General features: G+C 52.1%; 1 protein-coding gene across 1 annotated transcript in view; it reads right to left on the bottom strand.

The window, feature by feature from the left end:
- The window catches only part of NCOR2 (nuclear receptor corepressor 2), a 222,867-nt gene that overhangs the window by 113,967 nt on the left and 85,722 nt on the right, over positions 1–23,178 (bottom strand). The window contains 3 exon segments of the mRNA XM_019473303.1: positions 4,018–4,084; positions 16,399–16,451; positions 22,548–22,604. Of these exon segments, the coding sequence (XP_019328848.1) occupies positions 4,018–4,084; positions 16,399–16,451; positions 22,548–22,604 (177 nt within the window).

A 23,178-nucleotide genomic window follows, 5' to 3' on the forward strand; every position in this document is an offset into this window, starting at 1 on the left:
ACGCACGGCACCGCAGCAGAGACAGGGGGAATCCAGATTTCAAAGAAATAAACTCATCTCTTGCCATCACCGTCCCACGACCAGAGGGAAGTCCGAGGCTGTAGGATTTCCCAGATGCACTCTGCTCTCGTCTCACTGGCTCTCAGCCACCAAAAAAAAAAATAATGGGGAGAGGTAAAAATAACCCCAAACCAATGGAAACGCCAGGTCAGGAGGCAGCTGGGTTACACTGAGCCAAGCGGGTCAGCCATGCCATGGACCCCGAGCACCGGCAGCTCCGCAACCCGTCGCTGGTGCCAGGCACCCGCAGCAACCCACGGTCGGCGTCACGCCGATCCTGGCACATGGGTTTGGTCCAGCCATCCCGGACCCGGCCATAACCCAAGCGCAGCAACACGTCTTGTGATCCCCATGGCCTTTTGGAGGTACCTCGACAATTATGTGGGGTGGACAAAGCACATCAAACCCCGCAGCTGATGCAGACTAACACTCCCCCCCGCAAATAAATTAATTCCCATTTGCTCGCCCGGAGCCAGAGGCTTTCCTGCCCCACACACATGCACAGGAGATGCTTGGGTTTTGGCAGGAGCTAAAGGAAACGGCCATAAGATGAAAGCGAGGAATGAGAACAAAACTAAAAATGCCCTAAAAGCCACCAAGGGGAATCTTGCCCTGCGGGCGAGGAGCTATAGTTAATGCCAACAAACCACGGCAGCTCGGAGAAATCACAGCTGCTGCGTTTTTACCCCTCCTGAAGCGATGCTATCAGCCCCCCTGAAAACGAGAGCTCCCACCCTGCCAGCAAATCTGCTACATCCTCCTGCTTTCAGAGCATCGCATTTGGGAAGAGGCTAAAAATACCCCGCAAAGTTTATCAAGCCTCAGCGCCGGGAGGCAGCCGGTGCCCCGTGCTGTGTGCCAGCCCGCAGCGTGGCTGGGGGACAGCCCAGCACGAGGGCTCGGTCTAGTGAAAAGCTTTGAGGCTTTGAAAGGTTTTTCATCCGCCGTGGGAATGAGCTGGCACTGGGTCCCGCATTGCCACTGCCCCGGCACAGCTGCCGGGCTGTTTCGCAGCAGGTGGGGCAGCTCTTTTTCTTCCTTTTCCTCCATTCTTTGGGACAACTTGATGAAATCTTTATCCAGAACTCCTCTTTTTAAGGAACTGGTATTTGCAGATGGAAAAAAAACCATCAATGTCACGCTCTTGATTTCCCCAGCAGCGTGCTCACACCCCGGCAGCGGGGCAGGCAGTACCAAAGCTCCTTGTTCACACAACTCGGCCCTCCAGAGCACATCTCTGTTACAGACCGGCTGAGCACTTCTGACTTGCGCCTGCATTCTTAAAGCCCCTTCCCACCATGGAGCAAAGAGATCCTCCCTGCCACGCAAGCTTCAAACCCCACCACAGAAGGGTTGGTCTGCAGCATCCCTGTCTAGCACTTTTTGGTCCAGCTGGGATACATGCTCCCTGCAACCTTTTGCCATCCTTCAAAAGCCAAGATTACAGGCACCTTATAGCACTGTGCATTCCCTAGATCTTCACAGCTTAATCACCAGGAGAAGCTCCCAGTCAGGTGCTTCAGGAGCAGAAGCGTCTATTCCTTCTTCAAGCATCCTCTGAGCAGCCTTAAACAAGCGTGTCCATTCCTGAGCAACCGTCTGTGCTGGCTTTTAGCATCGGCGCTTCCTCTGCTCCCCTTCCCGGCTGGGCTCACCAGCCCATCAGCCTCTCAATCACACAAGTAAGTGATGGCGAGCCAAATCGGACTTGACATGCGTATCTAAAAATGGATGAATAGTAACGCCGCCGTAGCAGCTGAAGGCAGTTTGTAGGCTGTGCCAAGCCTGAGCCCTCCCGCAAGCCCACGCTCTTGCAGCTCCAGGGAGCGGAGCAGCTCTTTGGAGGGGAGGGCAAGAGCGAAGGTGACAGGAGGAACCAGTCCAATTGCTACGCAAGCCCCACGGTTTTGTTTCCCTGGCTGATGGAGATAAACCTCTCACAGCCAGAACAGCTCCCTTTACCCTTCTCTCTCTGCAGCATCATCCCTCTGATGGCAATTAAACGTCTTCTGCTGTGCCGACCTCGGTGGAGGCAGGAAGAAGCCCTGCAGATCCTCTGGTGGGGCTCTCGGGGCTGGACCCTGCAGGGACTGAGCTCTGACCCTGCTCCAGCCAGCCCTGGGCAGCAACAATACCCCAGAAAGTAAAAAAAGCCAGAAAGAAATGTAGGCACATAGATGGGCTTTGCTAAAAATAGGGTCTGATACAAAATAGGCAGAAAAATAGCTAAGCGTACCCATTTTGCAAACAGAATCAGCAAATGTATTCACTTTGCAAATTCAGCAACCGTATGTTGCCTATTTTGTAGAATAGGCAAAATGCTTCCCTAAACTGAAAAATCCCCTTTCAAGGACACTGAATAAACCGGCTGGCAGAAATTCACCTATTTTGCATGACAGGCAACATTACTGCAAGCCGTATTTTAGGAACTGTGCTCTTGCAGCCTAATTAAACCTTTTCCCCCAGCTCCTCGATATTCACAACAGAGCGACTCACTCTAGATTTAGCGTAGTAACCGGCCATTTCCACCAGAAAGCAGCTCCTGGGCAGTTTCCCTCTGGTTCCCATAAAACCACACGATGTTTTGCAATCCCTGTTTTGAGGAAGGGAATATTGATCCGCTTCCCACAACTGCAGAAGTCCTCAGCTGCGGCAGGTGGGGTGCCCCGGGGAGCTACCTGGCTGCCACACCGGGTCGCACTGAAGGTGTAAGCTTTGCAGCCCCTTGCTGGAAACCTGGAAGAAGTTTTATCATGGAAAAGACTAAACAAACACGTATTCGGACACGAACAGGAGACCCAACCATCCCTTTGGAGTGCAAGATCCGTAGCTTTTGGAAGATTGCTACAGGACGTTGGGGGAAAAAACAAAGCACAGGAAAGAAAAGGAACATGCTTTTATTCACCATAAGTAAGAAAATAATTTGATCACTGGCTCAGAAATATCTGTATTGAAAACTGCTTTTAAAGGCAGAGCCTTCAAACCACTTCCCAGGCTGATTATTTTGAATTTTTCCAACAATTCCTCCCAGCCAGAGCACTTCTGTCCAAAACCAGCACCAAGGACATTGAGAAAACCTGCACCACTTGCAACTTAAGACACTAACACCAGCACCTGAGCCTGCCCCAGAACAGACACCGAATCAGGAACCAGTATTGACATCTTCCACATAAAACGCAAAGCCCTGCGTCACGAGCTGAATCGCCCTTCACGGAAAGATGCCACAAAATCCACCTTCCCGGTGGGGCCATTGGTTGCTTCTGGCATTTCCCCTTCTGTGCTGGTTTCGCCTCCCAGCTCCCGCCGGTGACTACCGCAAGCAACTGCCAGTGCCAAAAACGTGTAAATTCTGTAAATCCCACTTGACCTTTCTCCCCTCTTTACTAGGGACTTGCAACAAATGCTTTTGAAGTCTCATAATAAACCCCACCTTCCCCCTTACCTAACCAAGAACTGTCTCCTTGAAGGACGCTGGAACTATCCCACAGGCAAAGCTGCCTAGAAATGAACTGGCGCAGAGCTTGATTTTTGTTTTAAACCACAAATTCCTAGCCCATCGCTCTGTGGTCAGCTGGAAAGAGTCAGATCAGTCTCCAGACCATTTATCGGAAGCAGAGTCAGCTTGTTTCACACCTCTCTTAGGGTTCAATTACTCACAAAATAGACATGTACGCTGTGAATAGGCTCTCCGAGATCAGTGAAGGGCTCTGCAGTGATTAAGCCAACCCAGCGTGTTTGCTCTGCAGGGGGTACTTGTGGAGGGAGGTGCTGCCTGCAGCAGGATCGGGGACCTCTTCTTTACATCCAAGTTATTTTAAGCATAAGAGATGCCACAGCAATGCAACAGGCAAAGTACTGAGCACCAGCACTTCTCTGCTGGAAAACGTCCTCTTCTTTCTCACATAATAAATTACGCTGCTTTATACAACTAAACTAAGGTATAGGGGAATCACTTACCCACTGTTTGCGAGCATGATTTCTCCTCTTAAAGTACAAAATTAACTTTTTCCGCATTGCCTGGTTTCTGTAAAGAAAAAAAAAAGATGAGATCAGATTAATGAGGCGGCTAAAATCCAAAGCCTGGCTCTTCCCACTCCCAAAGGAGTTCACAGCGCAGTTTCCACCTTAACTCGGAATTGCATCAGCTTCAGAGCCGCAAACGCGGTTACCTGGGGACCTCGCGCCAGCTTTAGAGAAAGACCAACAAACCCTCCAACACAAGGAACTTCACCCACATCTGTTGGTAAAACCGGGACTAAAGTTGAAAACTAAATTAATAAACTCCCAATTCTGCAAACCTTTACCGTGTGCTCAGCGCTGAACATGGGCAGATGTTCAGCTCTGCATTTACCAACGGGTCAGGCTGATTCTTGATTATTTTTACATTTTGATCTGGAAAAACCCAATGGGGTCCCAAGAGTTGGGGGGCTCAGGCCAAGCTCTGCATGGCAGAAGGTGGCTCCCCCCCAGCACCCCCCGAGCAGAGGCTACCCTGAGCCACCCCAGTCCCCAGGGCCAGCAGCGAAGGAGCTGTCAGCGCACACTCCCAAGGGGTTATTCACACCCGGGCTCCGAGACGCTGATAAGGAGGCAGGATTGCGGCAGGGCTCGCAGCACGTATCTTCTAACCTTTTGCTTTCTTGGAGCTGTGCCTAACAAAGCTGCAAACGAACCAGCCAGGAAAGTTCAGCCACTTGCAGAATTGGGACCTCGAGAGAAACTAGCCACTGCAACCGCAACCAACCCGGCGTCTGCCCAGACACCCCCCTGGTTTCTTCTTCTTTCTAAACACAGCATGAAATAATTGCTCAAAGAGAAGCAGTGCCAAAGCAGTAAGCGGCGGGAAAGGCTGCACGGGCTTCCAGAGTCTGCACGAACCGGAGAGCTGAGCTCCTGCAGTTGGTCCTGTTACTAATATTCACAGCAATAAAACCTCTAGGCAAAAGGTAGAGACCAGGGGCAAAGGAGTTTCCTTGAGCCTTTTATCCCGATTAAAGGCAGAGCTGCAGTGTGTAATTACTGATCAGGAGCTTAACAGTCTCATGTAGGCATGTTCTGCAGGATTTAGCAGAATGGAAAGACACCCTTACTGCTTCCTCATTCCCCTCCCTGCCTGGTTAGTGGGGAGGAGAGAAAACACCGTCCTCCCCCCATAAATCCCTAAACCTAATCAGCAGCAAAAGAGACTGGGAAGGGGCAGAGGGTCCAGCTCACTTAGAGAGAGGACTGGGGGCAGTTCTGGCTAAATTTGGGGATGGAGAACATCGCAGAAAGTATAAAAATTTTTCACTTTTAAAACTCTCTTCTTGCTACACCACTAAACCATGCCCTGGCACATACGGGGAACGACAGTGATCCCGCGGCAAGCGCTGCCCTGGGGACCCCAGGTCCCTCCAGCCCACCGCCAAGGTTGCACCTCTGCTCCGGCAGCGTGCCGTGGGATGCCAGCCCGCCTGCACGTAGGGACCCGGAGCAGGGCCTGGGGGCACCGCCATAGTACTGGCACCCCATAATCAGCAGGTTTATTTAGGACAGCAATTCCTTGGGCCTGGGGTCTTCAACCACCAACCTCCAAGATCAAGTACGGCTGCTAGAGGAAAGGCAGCAGGATTTGGGACAGGGATGATTTCTTCTCCAGCACAGCACAGCCACACGCAGCTTTGTGGCCTCTTTTTAGTTTACCAAGAAGGAAACACGTTGGGCTTGATTCTTGGTCCTAATAGTACCGTTCGGATTTTGTAACTTCTGTTTTCCCCTCTTAATTAGTTACCAGAGGTATGGGATACACACGGAGTCCCTGACGACTGCCTGAGCTGCACTACATCTTCATTCCCTTTGACTTTGCCTTGAATGCTTTGATGCAAAAATACACCTTAATTTCCATGGTAGTGCTAGCAAGCGGCACTCCTAACTCCTCCTACGAACAGAAAACAACAGCTACCGGCTGGGAACAGACTCCAGTATCCCCAGCTCGAGCCACACAGCCCCAAATCCCCATGCACTCCCAATTCCAGGCAGCACCAGCACTGGCAGAAGGCACAGCCAAGCGATGGGGCTGAAGGCTCCTGCAGAGCAGACACTTGGATCCACAAAGGTTTTGAGCGAGGGCTTGAATATCAAGCCATGTCCTTTGATTCTGTTTCAGAAATCAAAGTGGCATTGATCTTTGGGGGGGGGAATCTAATATATCCGTGCACAGGGCACTTTCTGCCTTTGCTCTTTTTCGACAGCATGTTTACAAAGGACCCGCTGTTGTTCTGGGCTGCACTGCAAAGACGAGAGGCCACCTCATTAGATATATTAATAAACATTGCTGCCAAAGGCTTCTCCCGGCTGGATCACACAGCGTCACTGTCTTTTGTTTCTGTCTGTGTGGTGCATCCACCAAGGAGCCTCAAAGAGGGTTGCAGGCGACTGGCTGAGCTAAACCTCACCACTCACCTCTGTGCAAACAGCATTCACTTGCCTTTAAAAATTAGGGAAACTGAGGCACAGAGCTGCAGCGACGTCTGCCCGCTTGTGCAGGGAGGGAGGCATAAGAAACGAGGAGCGGGGCCTGTGCTGTGCCGAATGCTCCAGAGCATCCATCTCTGGACCCGCAGGCGAGGTCGGTCCAGCAGCATCCAGCACCCGTTTGCCAGCCCTGCACACCAGGCGCTCCTTTGCCCACCCACAGACTCTCCTCCCAGCCGAGCCCCGGCTCCTCACATGCTCCCTCATCCCTTCGCATTGCACACGGTGAGCTTTCGTCACCAGCTCCAGCGCCGTGTGGTCCCACAGCGTGCAGCAAATCCTCCTGCAGAGACCCCGTCAGACAGATTTCCTTCCAAGGCTTCAGCTCTGTGCGAACAAGCTCCGACGGGAGACTGTGCCCAAAAGACACATTCCCATTGTGTTTGTTTATTCCAATTCTGATGGAAACTCTAACACTGGGAAACCACTGGGGTGATGCTAATGATGATCATGTGTGCGATGGCCCACCAGCAAGGGGTCATGGATTGTCCCTTGGGGCCAGAACAGCTAAAATCAACCCCTGCCCTCCCCACGCCAGCCTGGGTGACATCCAGGAGCAATGTGGGTCTTTGACACGCTGCTGCTGGATCTGCCGCACAAGTTATCAGGAGACAGAAGAGTAAATGAAGAAAATTTGCAGCTCTTACGCAGCTGATGGGTTGCCTTGAGTTTTGCATCATGGCTGACCTTGAAAGTGCTAATACAGGCAAAGACTTAATGGCTCCGCAGCTGCAAAAATCAGGAATGCTTTGAAAGCCGGTGTATGTTTACCACCACCAAGGCTGCAGTAATCAAAGAGTGAAAGGACTAAAAACAACAACAAAACCCCCTCATGCCCTAAATGTTTTTGCCACTTCATTTTTTTTTTTTTTTTTTTTTTTTTTTGCATAAGGTCAACCTTTCAAAGGTTAATACAATCTTGGTAAATATAAATAGGCTTCACAGTTTATCTTGCTACATGTACTGCTGTTACTTAGAAACCATTTGCAGAGAGGTTAATTCGGGCCACATGTCTCCAAAGCACACGCTGTGCTCCCTGGGCAAATCAGAGAGCCAAGCACAACGGCTGGGGGAAAGGCAGGGGGGGGGAGGGGGGGCTGGTGGGGGGGGCTGTCTGCTGGGAGTCTTGCACAGAAATAACCAGCGTGGAGCAGCACATGGGAAAGGTCATTCTTGCAGTGCACCAATCCTCCTTCATCGTCCTCCTCGGCAGCCCAAATCCTTGCAGCTCCCCGCCTGCGGTTTGCTGGTGCACACGAAAAGCATCAGGGATGGAGCCCTGAACCTCCACGGGGTGAAGAAATCAGGCAGTTCACAGGCAGAAGGAATAGAGGCTCCTTAGATAAAGCAACAGTGACTCTCGTGGACAGTTTTAAGTATTGCTGTGCTGGCACATGACACACCATGCCAGGTCAAGAGGACGTGCAAGTTCTCTGCCCTGTCTTTGGCCGTGCCCCACGCAGGCTGGGATGGACCCAGCGAGACACGGAGCCCGCCCAGCTTCTGGCGAGCTGGGGTTTGGGGGCTGCCAGATGGCACATCCCCATCCTTGCGGTCAACAATTCATCTAATCACTGCTGGAACCCACCTGCGTTTCTGCCTTCCCTGCGGCCGTGGGCCCCACAGCTCCCTGGTGTGCCTACGGGGAAAGCCCTTCTTTCTGGTAGGCTCTCAGCTTCACGTAGCGTCCCCCAGCACCGGCTGCAATGACACCGTGACTACACATTTCCCACTCACCTACTCCAGAGCTGCCCTGGTTTTATACATTTCTAACGCTTCCCTCTGAAGGCAGCTCTTCGCCGAGGTGAGGACATGACACCCAGTTACCTTCTCTGTGCCAAAAGCTATCCCAGCCTTTTGGTCACCAGAGGAGCTTTTCCTGCACCTTCTCTGCTCCTCTGCAGAGAGGGGAGTTCAGCCAGTGCGGGTCACACCACCACCACAGCCTTCTCCAGAGAGACATCGACCCTTTGAGTTTTTGCAGACCTCAGGCACAGAGTCACCTCCAGCCAGCCAGTCCCCAAAACAACAGCTCTCGTCCACGCTCGGGGACGTGCAGCCTCACGCTGGGAGCCCAGGGCTGCTGCTCCTCTCTAACCGCTCTGCGAATGCCTTGAGGATTTCTGTCCTCATTGCCAGTGAACTCAACCGGCAATGATCTCCTTCTACCATCCCAGCAGGGCAAGGGTAAGCCGAGTCTGCCACGGAGGCTGTGGGCGATTCAGGGTTTTCCCCACATCAGAGGCCCACCGTTTGTTTGTAGTCTGGGGTGGCAGAGGCTCCCAGGAGCAGCAGGTCACCTGCTTTGGGGGTCAGGTATCAACTGGACGAGTGCAGCAAGAGCCCCGGTACCAGGTACCAGCCTGAAATGGGGCACGACCCAGGTGGGGAGCCTGGGGCAGCCCCACCAGTGCCCAGCACTTCCCCACAAGCACCGGCAGGCAGCAGGAAGAAACAGAGATTAAACAAGGTAAACCAAACTCAAAACTTGATGTTTGATTGTCACCTGCCACCAGCACAGGAAGCAGGATTCAAATGTTATCTATAATTTTGGGTGCGATTCTGCAAGAGCTTTTCATCCTTGCATAGCTCATCCTACAGCCCCACTGACCTAACCGGTGAGCCCCACACCTGAGCGTGGTTCTCAGAGCCAGCCTCCAAACCACGGAGTGAAATACATCTCCCACTCCAAGCAAGCAAAGGGAGCCCTGTGGGAGCAGCTGCGTCCACCTTAACTGGCTTGGCGCAAGGTTGTTTTTGTTTTTTGGCTTTCACAATGGAGCCCCTCAAGGAGAGAACCCGTAACTCTGACTTTTGAGTTACTTGGCTTAGGTCCACATGAATGACTTGGCTATGATCCCTCCGGAGGCTGCGATCTTAAAAGGATGTGCGCGCACACATGCGCGTCGGTGCTGGTGTGTACACATGTGTGGACGCCGCCAAAGCCCTGGGATAAGACTCCCAAGGATACAAAGAACCAATGCACCGTAGCACACCTGGCCGAGCCCGCCTGCAGAGGCCTTCAGCTGGTGCAAGACGAGATGAAAGGAAGTTTGCTATTTGATCAAAACTAATCAGGGGTATTTAATTACACAGGAACGTCTTTCATCAAACAGCCAGTGCAAACAAAGTAGAGATCAAGTCTGCAAAGAGCGATGGGAAGGAGGCAGCGAGCAGCTGGCAAAGCCATTGTACAGCGAGATTGATCATGCAGGCGAGGGTCGGAAACGGAGGAGCCTCCTGGCAACTCCAGCCAAACAAAGCGCTGCCAGCGAGACTGGAGATCTGCAAACCACGGGACCCGAGGAGCACAGCAAGAATGCTCCAAGGTGAAAGCAGCCAAGAGGCAACGGAGAGCGTACAGAAACAGTTGTGTCCCCCCAGGTATGCCCGCTCCTATGCATCGCTGATGCCAGGATCCCACGCCGCAGCTCAGGGCAGTCACTGATTCCCTACCCCTCTAGCTGCAAGACGTCCTGCAGAGAGGGCAGGGAGCAGGTCATCCTGTTCACGGGTCATTGCACTCATTCATTTCTTTGCTCCGAAATGGCGGGAGCACACAGCTCCAGCTGGTAATACACTGTAACCTATTAACCCCAAGGCAGGGCACGTTCCTGGAAAGCCAGCTGTTTGGAGCAGTTTCCTTGCAATATCCAGAAACACTTTCTGAGGAAGAAAAGCAAAGCAGATCTTCCGGTTAATTTATCCCAGAGCCCTTGAGCATTGGGATGGACTAAACCCCCAGCACCATTAGTGCCTCTGAACGGAGTGGCAGAGGTTCGTAACTCTGGATGTACAGTCGGGCAGGCTGTGTTTGTGCCCAGAAACAACACTCAAGAGAAAGAAGCTATCCAGAGGTCTCCCAGCTTCTCAAATCACGTCCTCTGCAGGTCCAAAATGCATTCAGCTTTGGAGGTCCAAAGTCATCACTGTAATCCATGAAAAAGTTTGCGCTGCTAATTCACCTGGCGGTTCACATGTTGAGGCCAGTGCGATGCTTGTGCTCCAAGGAGGAGATGCCTTCGCAAACATGGGTGCCTTGTTATCAGAGCCTGCCCTGGCCAGACCCCCAGCACAGCCTGTCCAGGTCCCCGCGGTGCCATCTCCTTGTGAAGATGTTCCCACCGAGATGCTCAAGTGACTCCCCTGGGCAGCAGCTACATCCATAACCACAGTTCTTAACATCAGATGGGAAATTCATGCCCGTCCCCTTTAGCACTTACAAGCTTAGGACCAAAATGAGGCAAGTGCAAGTACAGAAGCACTTCTAGCCACCCGTCAGGCGCCTGTCCTATACCTTTGCCTTCCCTCGAAGCCCAAGCTGACATTGCAAGCCCAGGTGTTGCAAGATAGTCCACCCAAAACCAGTACTTGGCTGGTTTACACTTTAGAACTCTTCACAGTTCACTGGCAAGAGAAAGAAGCAGAAGGTTGCAGTGTGTGTCTCCATCATTTAGTAATTCATCACAAGGTAATACTTCTGCCCTTGCGCATGCCAACAGAGAATAAAAGAGAAGAGAAACCTTGAATGGGATGAGTGGGGAGCTGCTAGGTGAATTTCTAATGAGGAAAACGTCTACAAGCACTAATAAAAAGACCTGAAAGAGAATGCATTAGTAATGACAGGGTTTGGAAGAGCATTTGTGTTACATGTCAGGCTTTGACGATGAATTTAGAGGCAATCCAGTGCTACTAAACCCCCTAAACAGCCAGTAATGAAAAGATGACTTAAATTTTCCGAAGTGACAAGTGATTTGGAAAGCTGTAGTTGTTAGATTTTCAGAAGAAGGCTGTTCTGCTCTTTTGGGAGACAGGGGCGAGGGGGGCATTTTGAAAAGACAAAGATATTCAGAAGCCCCTAAACCTCTCTGAAAATCCTGACTTCAGATTTTGATTCTGCAGAGGCAAAGTCGTCAAATTCCCCCCCCCCCCCCCGAAAAGCTATCAGCTGCAGACAGCAACCCAGATGTGCAAATATTAACGGTACACACAGCCTTGCTGCCGCTGGATCTGGATATGCAAGAAAACGCAGAATCACACCAAGCTCTTGATCTGTTTGAACTGTACACTCAGACCCTGGTTCCCCGACACCTCTCCAAGCATTTCAAGGGGATGCAGCCTGGTTTCACCCCAACATTTCTGAATTTCAGCGTAAAAGCAAGGAGAAACTCTTGAAGGGAAGGTTTAAAGCAAACCCTGTGAACAGCACCTTGCACCTACTTACCCTGGGCTTTTCAGTTGTCCTTTTGTGTGCTTTTTCAAGGCTCAGAAGCTCACATTTTTGCTTTCAAACGCAAATCCCACAGACTATGATTTTAAGATGACTGCTTCGGGAAAGGGTGGAGGAGAGTCCTGCAGGCTGTTTTTCATGGCTGACCAAGCAGGAATCTCCTGCTGTAGAGATGAAGGCCCCTTCAGAGAATATCTCTCCAGGTAGACAGCAGGTAATTGATCCTGCTCATGTGAACAACATCTTGTCATCTTTCAAACACTTCGAGGAAAGAAGGTTAATATCTTTGGTGCCAGGAGTCTGGAAAATACACAAAATCACTACCATGGCAGGGTAGGAAGAGCAGCTCTCATCCTTGTACATCCAGCTGGCAAAACACTGAAATAAGAGATCTAGACCAGATGCGCTGGTGCTTAACTAGTGCACAAGCAGCGTCCTCTGCATTTGTTGCTGTATTTCAGCAAAATAAAAAAAAAAAGGGCGTCTTTGCAACCTCCTCAACTGATGCAGAATCATTCAAGTGGCCTCCAGTTGTGTTCGGGGCTGCAACGCATCTCGGAGGAACCTGTCAGTCCATTGCAAAGCCAAAAAAGTCACACCTTGAAAAACAGCAAGGGCCAAGCTAGCTACGGGGGCAAAGCTCACCCCATCCCTATGAAAATGAGGGCGCTAAACACCGTCTTGCTCTCTTCTTTCTCGATGAGACAGTGGCAGAGCCCTTCCCTCCAACAAAGCAGGTATTTCATACAGAAAGGACACGGTCCCATCAAAGGTAGGTCAAGTCTTTGGCACAAACCACTCAGCGGTGCCTTAGATCACACGGCAGATGTAGCATACAAAATTAACCACGTTTGCTCGAAGCCTGCGCTCGCAGGTGAACCAAAGGGACACAAGCAGATGGGTAACAGAGCACAGCGAGGCAGCTAAATAGGACTTAAAAGCTTTTGAAGCTGCTAACACTGGAATGAACTGGGGCATGAAATTAATTTTAACTGTACTGAATAGGAGACAGGCCATAAAACTCCATGAAAATAAGAGACCGGTAACATTTTAGTAAGAGTAGAAATTCTCCCCGTAACTCCCCAGTCAGCTCTATCAGCGTAAGTGACTCATCCCAACTGAAAAGCAAAGCAAACAAGCAGGAAGAATTAAACTAGTGTTGCAAGGCGGAGAGTACTGCTGTAGAGAAATCGAGGAATCCTGGCTTTGTGATATTCAAATGCCTTCCCACTGACACTTGCAAACATTCAACTGAGAAAAAAAAATCCACCCTAGGAAATGTTTAAGAAAAAGAAAAAAGGTATTTGTGAATAGTAACAGCCTGGCCATCCTCCTGTGCCCAGGTATGAGGCTCCAAACCAGCTTCATGTGGGAGCAGTTTCTATTTAGCACAACAGAGCCAGCATGCAATGAGGTTCTGTGGACAGAATCGCAACCTAGACGGTTTTCCAGCAATCTGCCAAAAGGCTTTTTCATCATGGCTAAATCTGCGTAGGGTGAAGTTGTTCGGAAGGATCTGCATCCAATTACACCTTGGCAAAATATAACCTGTGGTGTCCTGGCAGTTGTCCTTCTGGCGCTCTAATGCATCTGGCTGATGTCTCCCAGCACCCCGAGGATTTACTCCATCTCCTACCGAAACAGCCACCTCCAGACTACGGAGCAGAAGCTGCTCTTCCAGAGCAGAAAGGCACAAACATATTAAGAACAAGGAAAGAACAAAAAATATCTTCAAACGCAGCCCACGGAGAAGTTGTAGGTAGGATTTGAACACCCAAGCATAACTTGGTCAAAACAGAGAAGTTTAATACCCTTTCATCTTGGTCAAAGGACCCTGAATTATTTGTTTGGAAGAAATCACTGAAATTTTGATTTTCTATCTGCCTCCCGAGCATCCAAATGTCCTTTAATGTGCAGCAGGGACACAAGAGATGGGAAAACAGGACACGCCGATTTCTCTGCCCGTCCATCAACAAGTAGCAAAGTGCAGTTCAGACCCCAGGACCTCTGAGACAGGCCCATGGTCAAAAGCAGCAAACATCTGGAGCCCAGATCGTTCAAGGGCCTTTTGCTGACCTAGATCTGTGAATGCGCTCGGCTGGCATCAATAACCAGCTGAAGGCAGCTAATTGCGAGGTTTCTGGAAGGAGGAGACGGAGGCTTTTCATTAAAACGTGTGGTTTCCTTCCCATATTTTTGCAGCATTAATCACAGTGAACATTAACCCCAAGCCTGCCTGCTCCAACCTCTCCTGGCGGTCTATCACCGCCACCACTATAGCCACACGAGAGGGTTGGGATAACCCTACAGATGCCTACAAAGGAAGGGATGGAGAGGAGCACAAGCTCTGACGGCACGGGAAGCTGGTTTGACGGGGCTTCAAGTCTCATTACTGGTTTCACTCCTGACCTGCGCAGTCAGTTCCCTCTTGTTTGCACCCGTCTTTCACACAGCAACCAAAGACAGGAAATCGTTTAAATCACAGGAAAATGTGATCACAAACCCACAAATATTGGCAGGGGAATGGAGAGTCCGTGAAGTATCTGGATCTGCTTTTAACTTGTTCTTTCAAGGACAAAACTAGCTATCAGCTTGAAATTGCCACCTTCAGTGCCCGGCTTGTGATGGCCATGGAGCCCTTCAAGAGAAGAGGGGGGTCAGGGGACCCCGAGAGATGGTGACTGACACATGCCATCAGTGCCAGGGGTGAGTCACAACCAGCAACACAGAGAGCACATCCTTGGACCAGCACTTGATTCCGTACAAGGTGGTTTATCAGCCGTCAACCCCCTGAACTGACAGCAAAACAGACTTCCAAAAGCAGGGGCCTGCAAGCCCGGCAGGGAGCACAGACCCTCTGCCAGGCATCATCACCTCTCCCAAGAGTAAAATCGCCACCTACTTCATTAGTCCTGCGTTGAATCAGTGAACTGGAGGAGGTGGCTCGGGTTTTGTTTGCTTTTTTTACATCTTTGCAGCTAGAAAAGCACACCTGAGCGGTGAGGGCTGGGGGAGGTGGCCAGGATGGAGGGCACACGTCTGCATCCTCTGCGCCCCTCAGAGCTGCCTTCACAGGCAGCGTATCCACCGAAGACAACGGCCAGAGGAAATGATGGGAGACCCAGGCCAAAGCACACGAGTGTCAAAATCCTGGGGGGTGCTTGCCCAAGACTGGCGGCAATATCTGCCAAGCTCAAACGACCAGGGGTAAATGCACTGCCAACGCAAGGTGCAAAGGAAACGTCTGGAAGCAAAAAGCTGTTGGGATTTGTCAGCTGCAGGAAAAGCAATCGTTTCCCACTGACTTCTCCGTCTGCTTTCCCTCCCCGCAGAAGCCTTCTCCACCCTCCCCACCCACCACCAGGAGACGATGCTCCCCTGCCTCAGGGGTGCATGACACAGCAGCACCCTGGGTTTATTCCCAGCACCCAGGCCAACACCGAGTACCTGAACACAACCCTCGCATTTAGGGTGGCAGTGCCCAGCGCTGGCAGCGAGGCTGCTCGGGGACCCGCTGAGCCCTGTGGGAGCCGAAGGGCTCGGGGTGACTCTGGGGTTTGAATGTTTTACAGCGAGTGCATTGCCTGGATGACACAGGAAGCCTTGGGTGGAGCAGGAACCGAGCGGGGCCGGGCAGCGAGCAGCAGGGTCACGTCACCAAACCCTCCTCCTCCCCGCAGCCCTTGGGGACAGACAGCACCTAAACACCACCAGCGCCTACCATGCTCCCCTGCAGCAGAGCAGAACAGCAGAGGCACATTAACTTTCCCTATAATCCCCCTGGCATCAATTAACATACTGCTGAAAAGCAAAAGATTATTAACTTTTGTTAATAGATTATTAAAGATGATTATCGCCAGCTGACCGAGCCCATACCAAAATAGACACGCTGCAGGCAGCTCAGAGCAATCACCGGTTCATTCAAGGCAGATAAAAGTTTCAGATCTGGTTTGACTATTTACATTTCCAACAATAATCACAATTATCGCTATTCTCATTATCTGTTGTATTTCTTCTATGTTCAGGAAGTCACTGTGGTTATTAAATGCAGGTTGATGATTAAATCGTGTATTGAGGTGATAAGTCAAATTAGATGATTGCTAAGTCTCAGTAAGTATCTTTGAAATAACCACTTGTTATTAGAAATTCAAGAGGTGCTTCATGAAAATCTAATTGTAATTGCAACTTTTTCATTTTACCTCATCTTTCCCACATGCAAACACAGACACACACGCACTGGCAGCTGATTTCGTACTTCAGTATGCGTGAAACACAGAAGAAAGCACCCAAAGTGCGTGCTCTCTGGGAAAACACCAAAAGACCGGGCCAGGACCCACATCCACCCCCCCTGAGAAAATTAAACAGCACCTTCAGCATCCGTCTGAAGCTACAGCTCCCAACTGCTGGGCTCCTGGAGCTGCTCCTAGAGCTGGTTTGTGCTTCAGGCACCCGGAGCAGCGAAACACCAGCTCTATAAGGATGCTCGCGATTCCTCGGCAGCTTTAATTGGGGTCTGGGAGCGAGCTAGCATCCCTCCCGCTCCAGCCTAATGCCTAACCTGACATTTAAAATAGCCTTTATTGCCACGTACTTACATTTTAATGTTTTCATGGTATTGCCTGGTGTCTGAAGGCTGGTTGTATAATGGCTGAAATAAATAAGAAAAATGAAGGCATAAATGGTACGGTCTGACATTTAGAAACTTAAACCCGTCAGAAGCGCCGCCGCCTCGGCACAGGTTCCCGTCTCCCCGAGCTGTGCCAGCCCAGGCGCCCGTCCCTGCACCCCCCGCAGCCCGCCCGTCGCCCCCAGCCCCGCTCCTCAGCCATACTGGAGGGTGCTGGCTCCTGGCGGCGCCGCTCGAGTCACGGTGCATCCCGGCTCAGCCCGTGGGAGGGCAGGCAGTGCTCAAGCGAGCTGGCTCAGAACAAGCAATTTGCGATGTAATCCACATAAACACGGCACGGCGGAATACGTGGTTGTTATTCACTGATTGAAAAACGCAGTGCGTTTTGGAACATATGACACGGGGGAGGCGAGGGGAAAGGGGGGCTTGGGGAGCGGGAAGAGACAGTCTGTGCACTGCAAATTGTTATGTCTACGCCGCAAAAGCCTGCCTGAGCTCTCCCAGGGAGCCAAGCACAGGCAACTGCAGGCAGGACAAGTGTTCACCCATGTGGTTTCCAGCAACACCGGGGGCGGGTTGGTCCCCAAGCATGTCGCCGCAGTCCGTCAGCACCCATGCGTAGAGCGATGCTCTTGTCTGTCCCTCAGGAGGGGCGCTGGGCTTGGGTAGGACAAGTGTTTTGTCCAGGGTTGCCCTTTGGAGAGCCCAGTGACCGTGGCTGTCTCCAGCACCAGATGTGAGCACCCATCATGGAGCTGCTCTGCCCACCGCACCCTCAGTGGGGACATGCCAGGGCCCTCCACGGGGAGTCAGGAGAGCTGGATCCATGCCTGGCCACCTTCAGCCGGTCACTGCCCCTGCTACCTCTCCCTTCCCATCTGCAGGGTGATGTAACCTCGGGGAACCTGCCACGATATAGGGTCCCACCTCTGGAAGGGAGAGATGCCACAGAGACCACATTCGATCCCACCTGTTGTGATTAACAGCTCAGGCCGTGCTCCAGGAGCTGCCACCAGTTGTGTCCACGTAAGCAGGCTGACAGGGTGCTCAGGATCAAGCCTTTCAATGCTTTTCTGGTTACCGGCTAAGCTGGTGTGAACATGCCCAAGACTGTGCTAATCAAAAGCTTGCCATGGCCCAACCATCATCAGCAACTGGGCGCCTAATGAGCGTAGCTCCTGTCCAACCACAGAAACATCACCCAAGTTTTCAAGCAGTTCATCCACAAACTTTCACCGAACCAGCTGTGAGCGATCTAACATCTGTAGTCAAACACAGGCAGGGGGATCCGTGATGGCTGGGTGTTGGCTGAAGGCAGCATCCTGGCCATGGCTACATACGAACCAGCTCACCTTCCTGCTGTGGTCATATGGCTGAGGCTACACTCTGGGTCCACTCAATTTCATCTCAGATTAAACACAGAAAGGAGCAAAACATCTGCTGAACATCTGCTCAACCAGGTGAGCAGCACTAGGAGGACGGGACCTGCAAACACAGGTGGGTCCCTTTCTCCTCCAGTTTGAAGGTGGTGTTATTCTCACCTCCTCCACGGTATCTCCCCATCACTATCACAGGTGCTTGGCACAGAAGCTTGTTTTTCCACACAGCCAGCCTGTCCCTACTGCCCTGTAAAAAACAGATACTGCCTCACCTCTCCTCTGCCACACACCGGGACAGCCACATCAATCTGCACAGAAAGGAGACTGGGTGTATCTCTCCCTACTCTCTGCAGCCCATCGCCAGTGCATCTTGGCACCAGCAGGTCATCAGCTTTTTTCTTCTGGCTGCCCTTGGACATGTCCCTCTTCACTGGGAAAGCACACGTAATCCCCACGTGGAAGAGGCACGCAGAGGAGCCCAGGCAGACAGACATGGCGAGATGAACCACCATATCCCAGGAGGGCTGCGGGGCTGCCAGCAGCATTCGGGCATCTGCTACCCTGCAGGGGGACGGCGGGCTGCAAGTCTGCCAGGAGACACCTGCAAGGAGACACCCAGCCACCTCGTGCTGGCAGAGCCAGGGCAGACGAGAGGGACAAGCAGGTACCCCAGAAGGAGACATGTTCTCAGTGGTGTCCCAGGAGTACTGGGACATACTCCCCCAGGAGTATTTCTATCATGAATCCTCTGTGTTCTCAGTGGTGTCCCTTCCCCAGGAGTATTTCTATCATGAATCCTCTTAGATCTGCTGGTCTGACTCCAGGCTCAGAGCTGGCTGTGCACCTCACACTTGGAAAGCTCAGAGGAACACAGACATCCGTCTCATCACGTAGCTTGAGAGAGGCAGGTCTGCACCACGGAGAGAAGAAATCAAGCCGTGGCTCTGGAGCATCACGTCCACAGTCACCCTGGGAAGGCTTGACTGGGCTGCCTTGACCAGCAACTGCCTCTTGGAAGAGGACTGCGGGAACTGGAAATATTGATAAATAAAAGTGCCTCTCTTCCCTCTGTGCTCATAAAAATCAAAGCAAAGAAGCTGGCATGTGGTGAGTTACAGAGACCTTCCTCCTGGGAGAAGGCGGTGGAGTAAATGTTTTGGTTTGCGCCTGGGTTAGAAGATGCTCATGTGCACGTGGACATCACGGATGGCCTGATGCCACTCAGCTCACCAAAGGCTGCTGATTCTTTTCCACTACTACTTATCCATGATATAAACAGCCACTTAAATTCTTGGTTAGCAAAACTAAGTGTTAACAGACAAGCACTGGAACGCATCACTAAAAGAAATGCCCAGACACTCAGAAATAAGAAACTCTGGGACCCAAACCCAACATCCACATGACACCAGCATCTCAAAGAGATTTCTGTCTGCACAACAGCCTCGGCACTGCACCTCAGCCCACGCAGTGGAGCAAGCCCAGGAGACAAGTTCTACCTACCCCATAGAGAATATATCCTCATAGACTAAATAGTTAAAGAAACTTTATTTTCAACAGGGCAGGGACTGAGAAACAGCATCTTCCCTCAAAGCCATCCGCAACCTGCACAGAATTACAACTTTCTCAATGAGTAAGCAGAAGTAAAGCTGACAGGTCAGATGGGTAAGGTGACATGTTCAAAACATCCACAGTGTTTCTCCAGGGTAAGGGACATGTAAGGAATTTCTCTGGGGGTTGACATTTAAGAAAAACATAATTGCAATGCAAAGCTATTACTGGAGAAACCTCAGATTTACTGAAAGCTCTTTAAAAATAAAAGAGTGAAAGGTCTCAATTGCTTTCTGGCCATTGCAGTGTTCAGACTACACATCTCAGTGACATTTCTCCCTGGGGAAAACATGGGGCCATTTTTAAAATGGTATTGCTACATGGCAGGGATGAAATGAGCAGAGTCCTGGTTTACTGAGCCACAACCTGCTCCTGAGCTAGAGGGGAGCACCAGCTTCCTGGGACCTGAACCGGATCCCTGCTTCCCGGGGATCCCTGGGCAGGGGTGACCTCCACCGTGGGGACAGGGAGCCAAGCCCCAGCCAAGCGGAGGGCAGCGGCTGCGACTGCGCAGCACACCGGTGTGTTCTGCATTAGCTGAGGCTGATGTAGGGGCCAGGGAAGAGGTGCAGGGCCACCCAAAACCCCAGCAGACAGGATGGAGAGGCACCAGCAAGGAGTGCCACTTATGGCACAGGGATTCAGGGACAATTCTGCATGTTTAAAAACCCAGGAGCACAAAAACGAGGATCCTCTGAAGAGGATCAGACATGAATGACACCTCTAAGATAAAAAGCGCAGGGCCAGACCTCGTAAGGTCAAAGCAGCGAGAAGCCGGGAACCAGCAACAAACACTTGCTGCTTCCTTGAGATGTACAACCCAAGGACACCAGTTTCAGTGAAGAGCTTGTAAGCCTGAAAGCCCAGAGGGAGCTGTTTAAAAGACTGAAGTCAGGATTTAGAGTTTCCTACCCGAGCTGGGCCATCTCCCAGCAGCTTCCAACTTGACAGGAAGCCCATCACACAGACGCAAAACTTCTGGGTAAATCCCTATTTATGCCATACCGGATCACTCTCAAACCCCCTCCTTCCAGCTAACGCTACAGGCAGCCTCAGTAAGCCCATCGACATGCTCAGGTGATAAGATTTCTTTCTTTGCCCAAACACAAACCCCCCAGAGCAACCTGCCGCCAGCAGGACAGAAGGCAGAGCCCCACCACGGCCCCTCCGACCATTAACGCCAGCACAAGCCAGGGAGACGCAGCCTCTGGCTCCGTCCCGCCAGCAGCACCCAAGACCTCATACCACCTCACCCTGCTCACGGCCATCGTTTGCCAACGCTGTGGTGACCTCCGGCCTCTCTCAGCCATGACTAACCGATTTCCACCGTGACCTCTCACCTCACACCATCAGCCCCTGGCAAGCTGCCCTGCTACCGAGCCGACGCGCATCCGTCACCATCGCTGTTGCAAATGCAATAACCAGAGCCCTCTGAACAACTAAAAGCAAGATGTCAGCAGCCTGAGCGGAGCCGATAGCGATCCGAGACCCTGCATCTGGATGACAGCCACCACCGCTCCTTGCAGAGGTTTTGCACAGGATTAGCACCAGGCTGCCCCAACCTCTCTGCAAGAGAACTCTGGGTTGCGGCAGCTCCAGGGCTGGTGCACGTCGTGTGCGACATGGTGGAGCAGGCGTGCACATCAGGCAGAGCATGCAAAGCTGCTCTCCTTCCTGGAGCTGCTTCCTTTCCAACTCAGAAGAAGATCTGACTATTCATCTTGTCTCTCAGAGGCTGTTGGCAGGTCCCGGGTGCTGTTTTGCCCGACACGGCGTGGGGGCTGGGCCATAGGAAGCGTCTCTCTCTGGGCAGACAGATGAGAGAGTCTGCAAGAAGCACGCAGAGCCCAAACGGGGTTTTGCAGGGTTTTCTCAGCAAAGGTTTCCCCTGCCCTCCAAGGACTAAGGTAGGGCGACAGAGGAAAGGCTTGCACTGGACTCTGCTGCAGCTCCCCTGTGCAGTGTCAGCACCCAAGGACAAAGCATCAAACTAAAAAAGGAAAAAAAAAAAGGAGAAAAAAAAAACCAGCAGGAGGAAGGAAAGGAAACAACATTTTTCAGATGAGGAAGCACCAACCCCAGGCACTGCCAATCTTTAGAGCAGAAAGAGAGCAAAGGGTTTGACCCGGGTGACTCAAAGGAAAAATAATGAGCGCTACCTCCCCAAACAAGGAAGCGGGCTTCGACACGCAGCAGTGAGCACTAATTCCCTTGTGACCTCTCCCTTACACACCCGGGGAAGATAGTGATTAGTGCCACCTCCACAAGGCAAGTCCAAATTACAGCTGCCAAGGACTGTGAGCTGCCCACTCCCACCTGGCAGAAACGGCTCCCTCCATTGCACCCGCGGCCAGTGCAAAGCAAGAGATGCTCCGTCAGACCACGTATGTCCCCCTCCGATCCCCCCAGCAGCATCGCTGCAGATGTACCCTTTCCCAGCACCCTTCTCCAGGACTCAGCCCCTCAGGGGTTGTTTTCAGCCACCCCTCCAGCAATCAATCGCTTGACTTCCAGCTGGATTTTGCTGGATGAGGGGGCAGCCCCAAATTGACAATTTATTATAAGTTGTTTTTCTCAGCTTCCCTGTGCATGAGGGAGACAGCAATAGGGTGCATGCGAGTCCCGATACCTGCAGGTTGTTGCAGCTGCGACCGGGCTGTGCTTACAGAGCACCCTCCAGCACCCTCCTCTGTTTACAGCGCGGTGGGACGGAGAGCCATCCCAGCACCCATCCATCCCACACAGCACCACGATCCTGGCTGGCCAGGCAGCAGTCCCACAGCCCCAGTGCTGTGGCTGCCATCAGCAGATGAAGCCATCAGCATTCTGAGCAGGGGCAGACTGTGCCGGAGCCCCTCCTGCCACCCAGCTCCGCTGCAGCATGTGAGGAAGGAGCCTAAGGGTTAAGGCTCGCTGAAGAGGGCTCTGTGTGTGTGTGTCTGCCTGCGTTTCAGTACTCATCTCAGCCACTTCGCTTCCTGCCTTGGTGCTGTGCCATCGAGACGTCCCGGCCAGCAGCACGCTTCCTTCTGACAGCTTAGACACACACACAGGGTGCCGCGCTCGCAGCCCAGGGATGACTCCAAACCTGGCCCGGCTCCCGCTCCCCGCAGTGAGAGGTAACACTCACCAGCTCCACCTGGGGACCCAGTCCTTCCAGGATCCGGTGGGCAGCCTCTGCCTTCTTCTGCAGGGAGAAAAGGGGAGAGGGAGAAGAAAAGTTATTTCTGCCATCGGTTACAGTCGCAGCCCTCTGCTCCAGCTCTCCCCCTGTGCTAAAACCCCTTCCCAAACCTCCACAGAGCTGTCACAGATCCCACCCCTGCCCGACAGTGGGTGGAAAGGTTCAGCTCAGCCTCTGGACCTGCAGGAAAGCCTCACGGACGAAGGGCTCCGGCACTCGAGTTATCACGACTTTAATGCATCCGAGCTCTGCCCGGGAAGCGACCCGAATCCCTGACCTTTCTGGGTGCCAGGCGGGGGGATCGCACCCGTTACCTCTGCACGGCCGCCGTGCGAGGAGGAGGGCAGGCGAGCTGGCACGCACGCAGAGATGCCCTTTCTAGGATTCATTGCTTCATGAGCATGTGATCATTAGATTTGAGCTGCCCTTGGCTCCTCATCTTGCTCTCGCTTCCCTCCCCTCCCTGCCGCAGAGGAGCCCTTCTCTGCCCCCTCCCGCCCCCAGCCAAGCTACCTAGTGCTTATTAGAAGAAAAAAAACCACCCAGGAACACGTGTCAGGGGCTGTGCAGTGGTTAC

The sequence above is a fragment of the Aptenodytes forsteri genome, unplaced genomic scaffold (assembly GCF_000699145.1).
Source record: "Aptenodytes forsteri isolate BGI_AS27 unplaced genomic scaffold, ASM69914v1 Scaffold118, whole genome shotgun sequence".
Taxonomy (NCBI): domain Eukaryota; kingdom Metazoa; phylum Chordata; class Aves; order Sphenisciformes; family Spheniscidae; genus Aptenodytes; species Aptenodytes forsteri.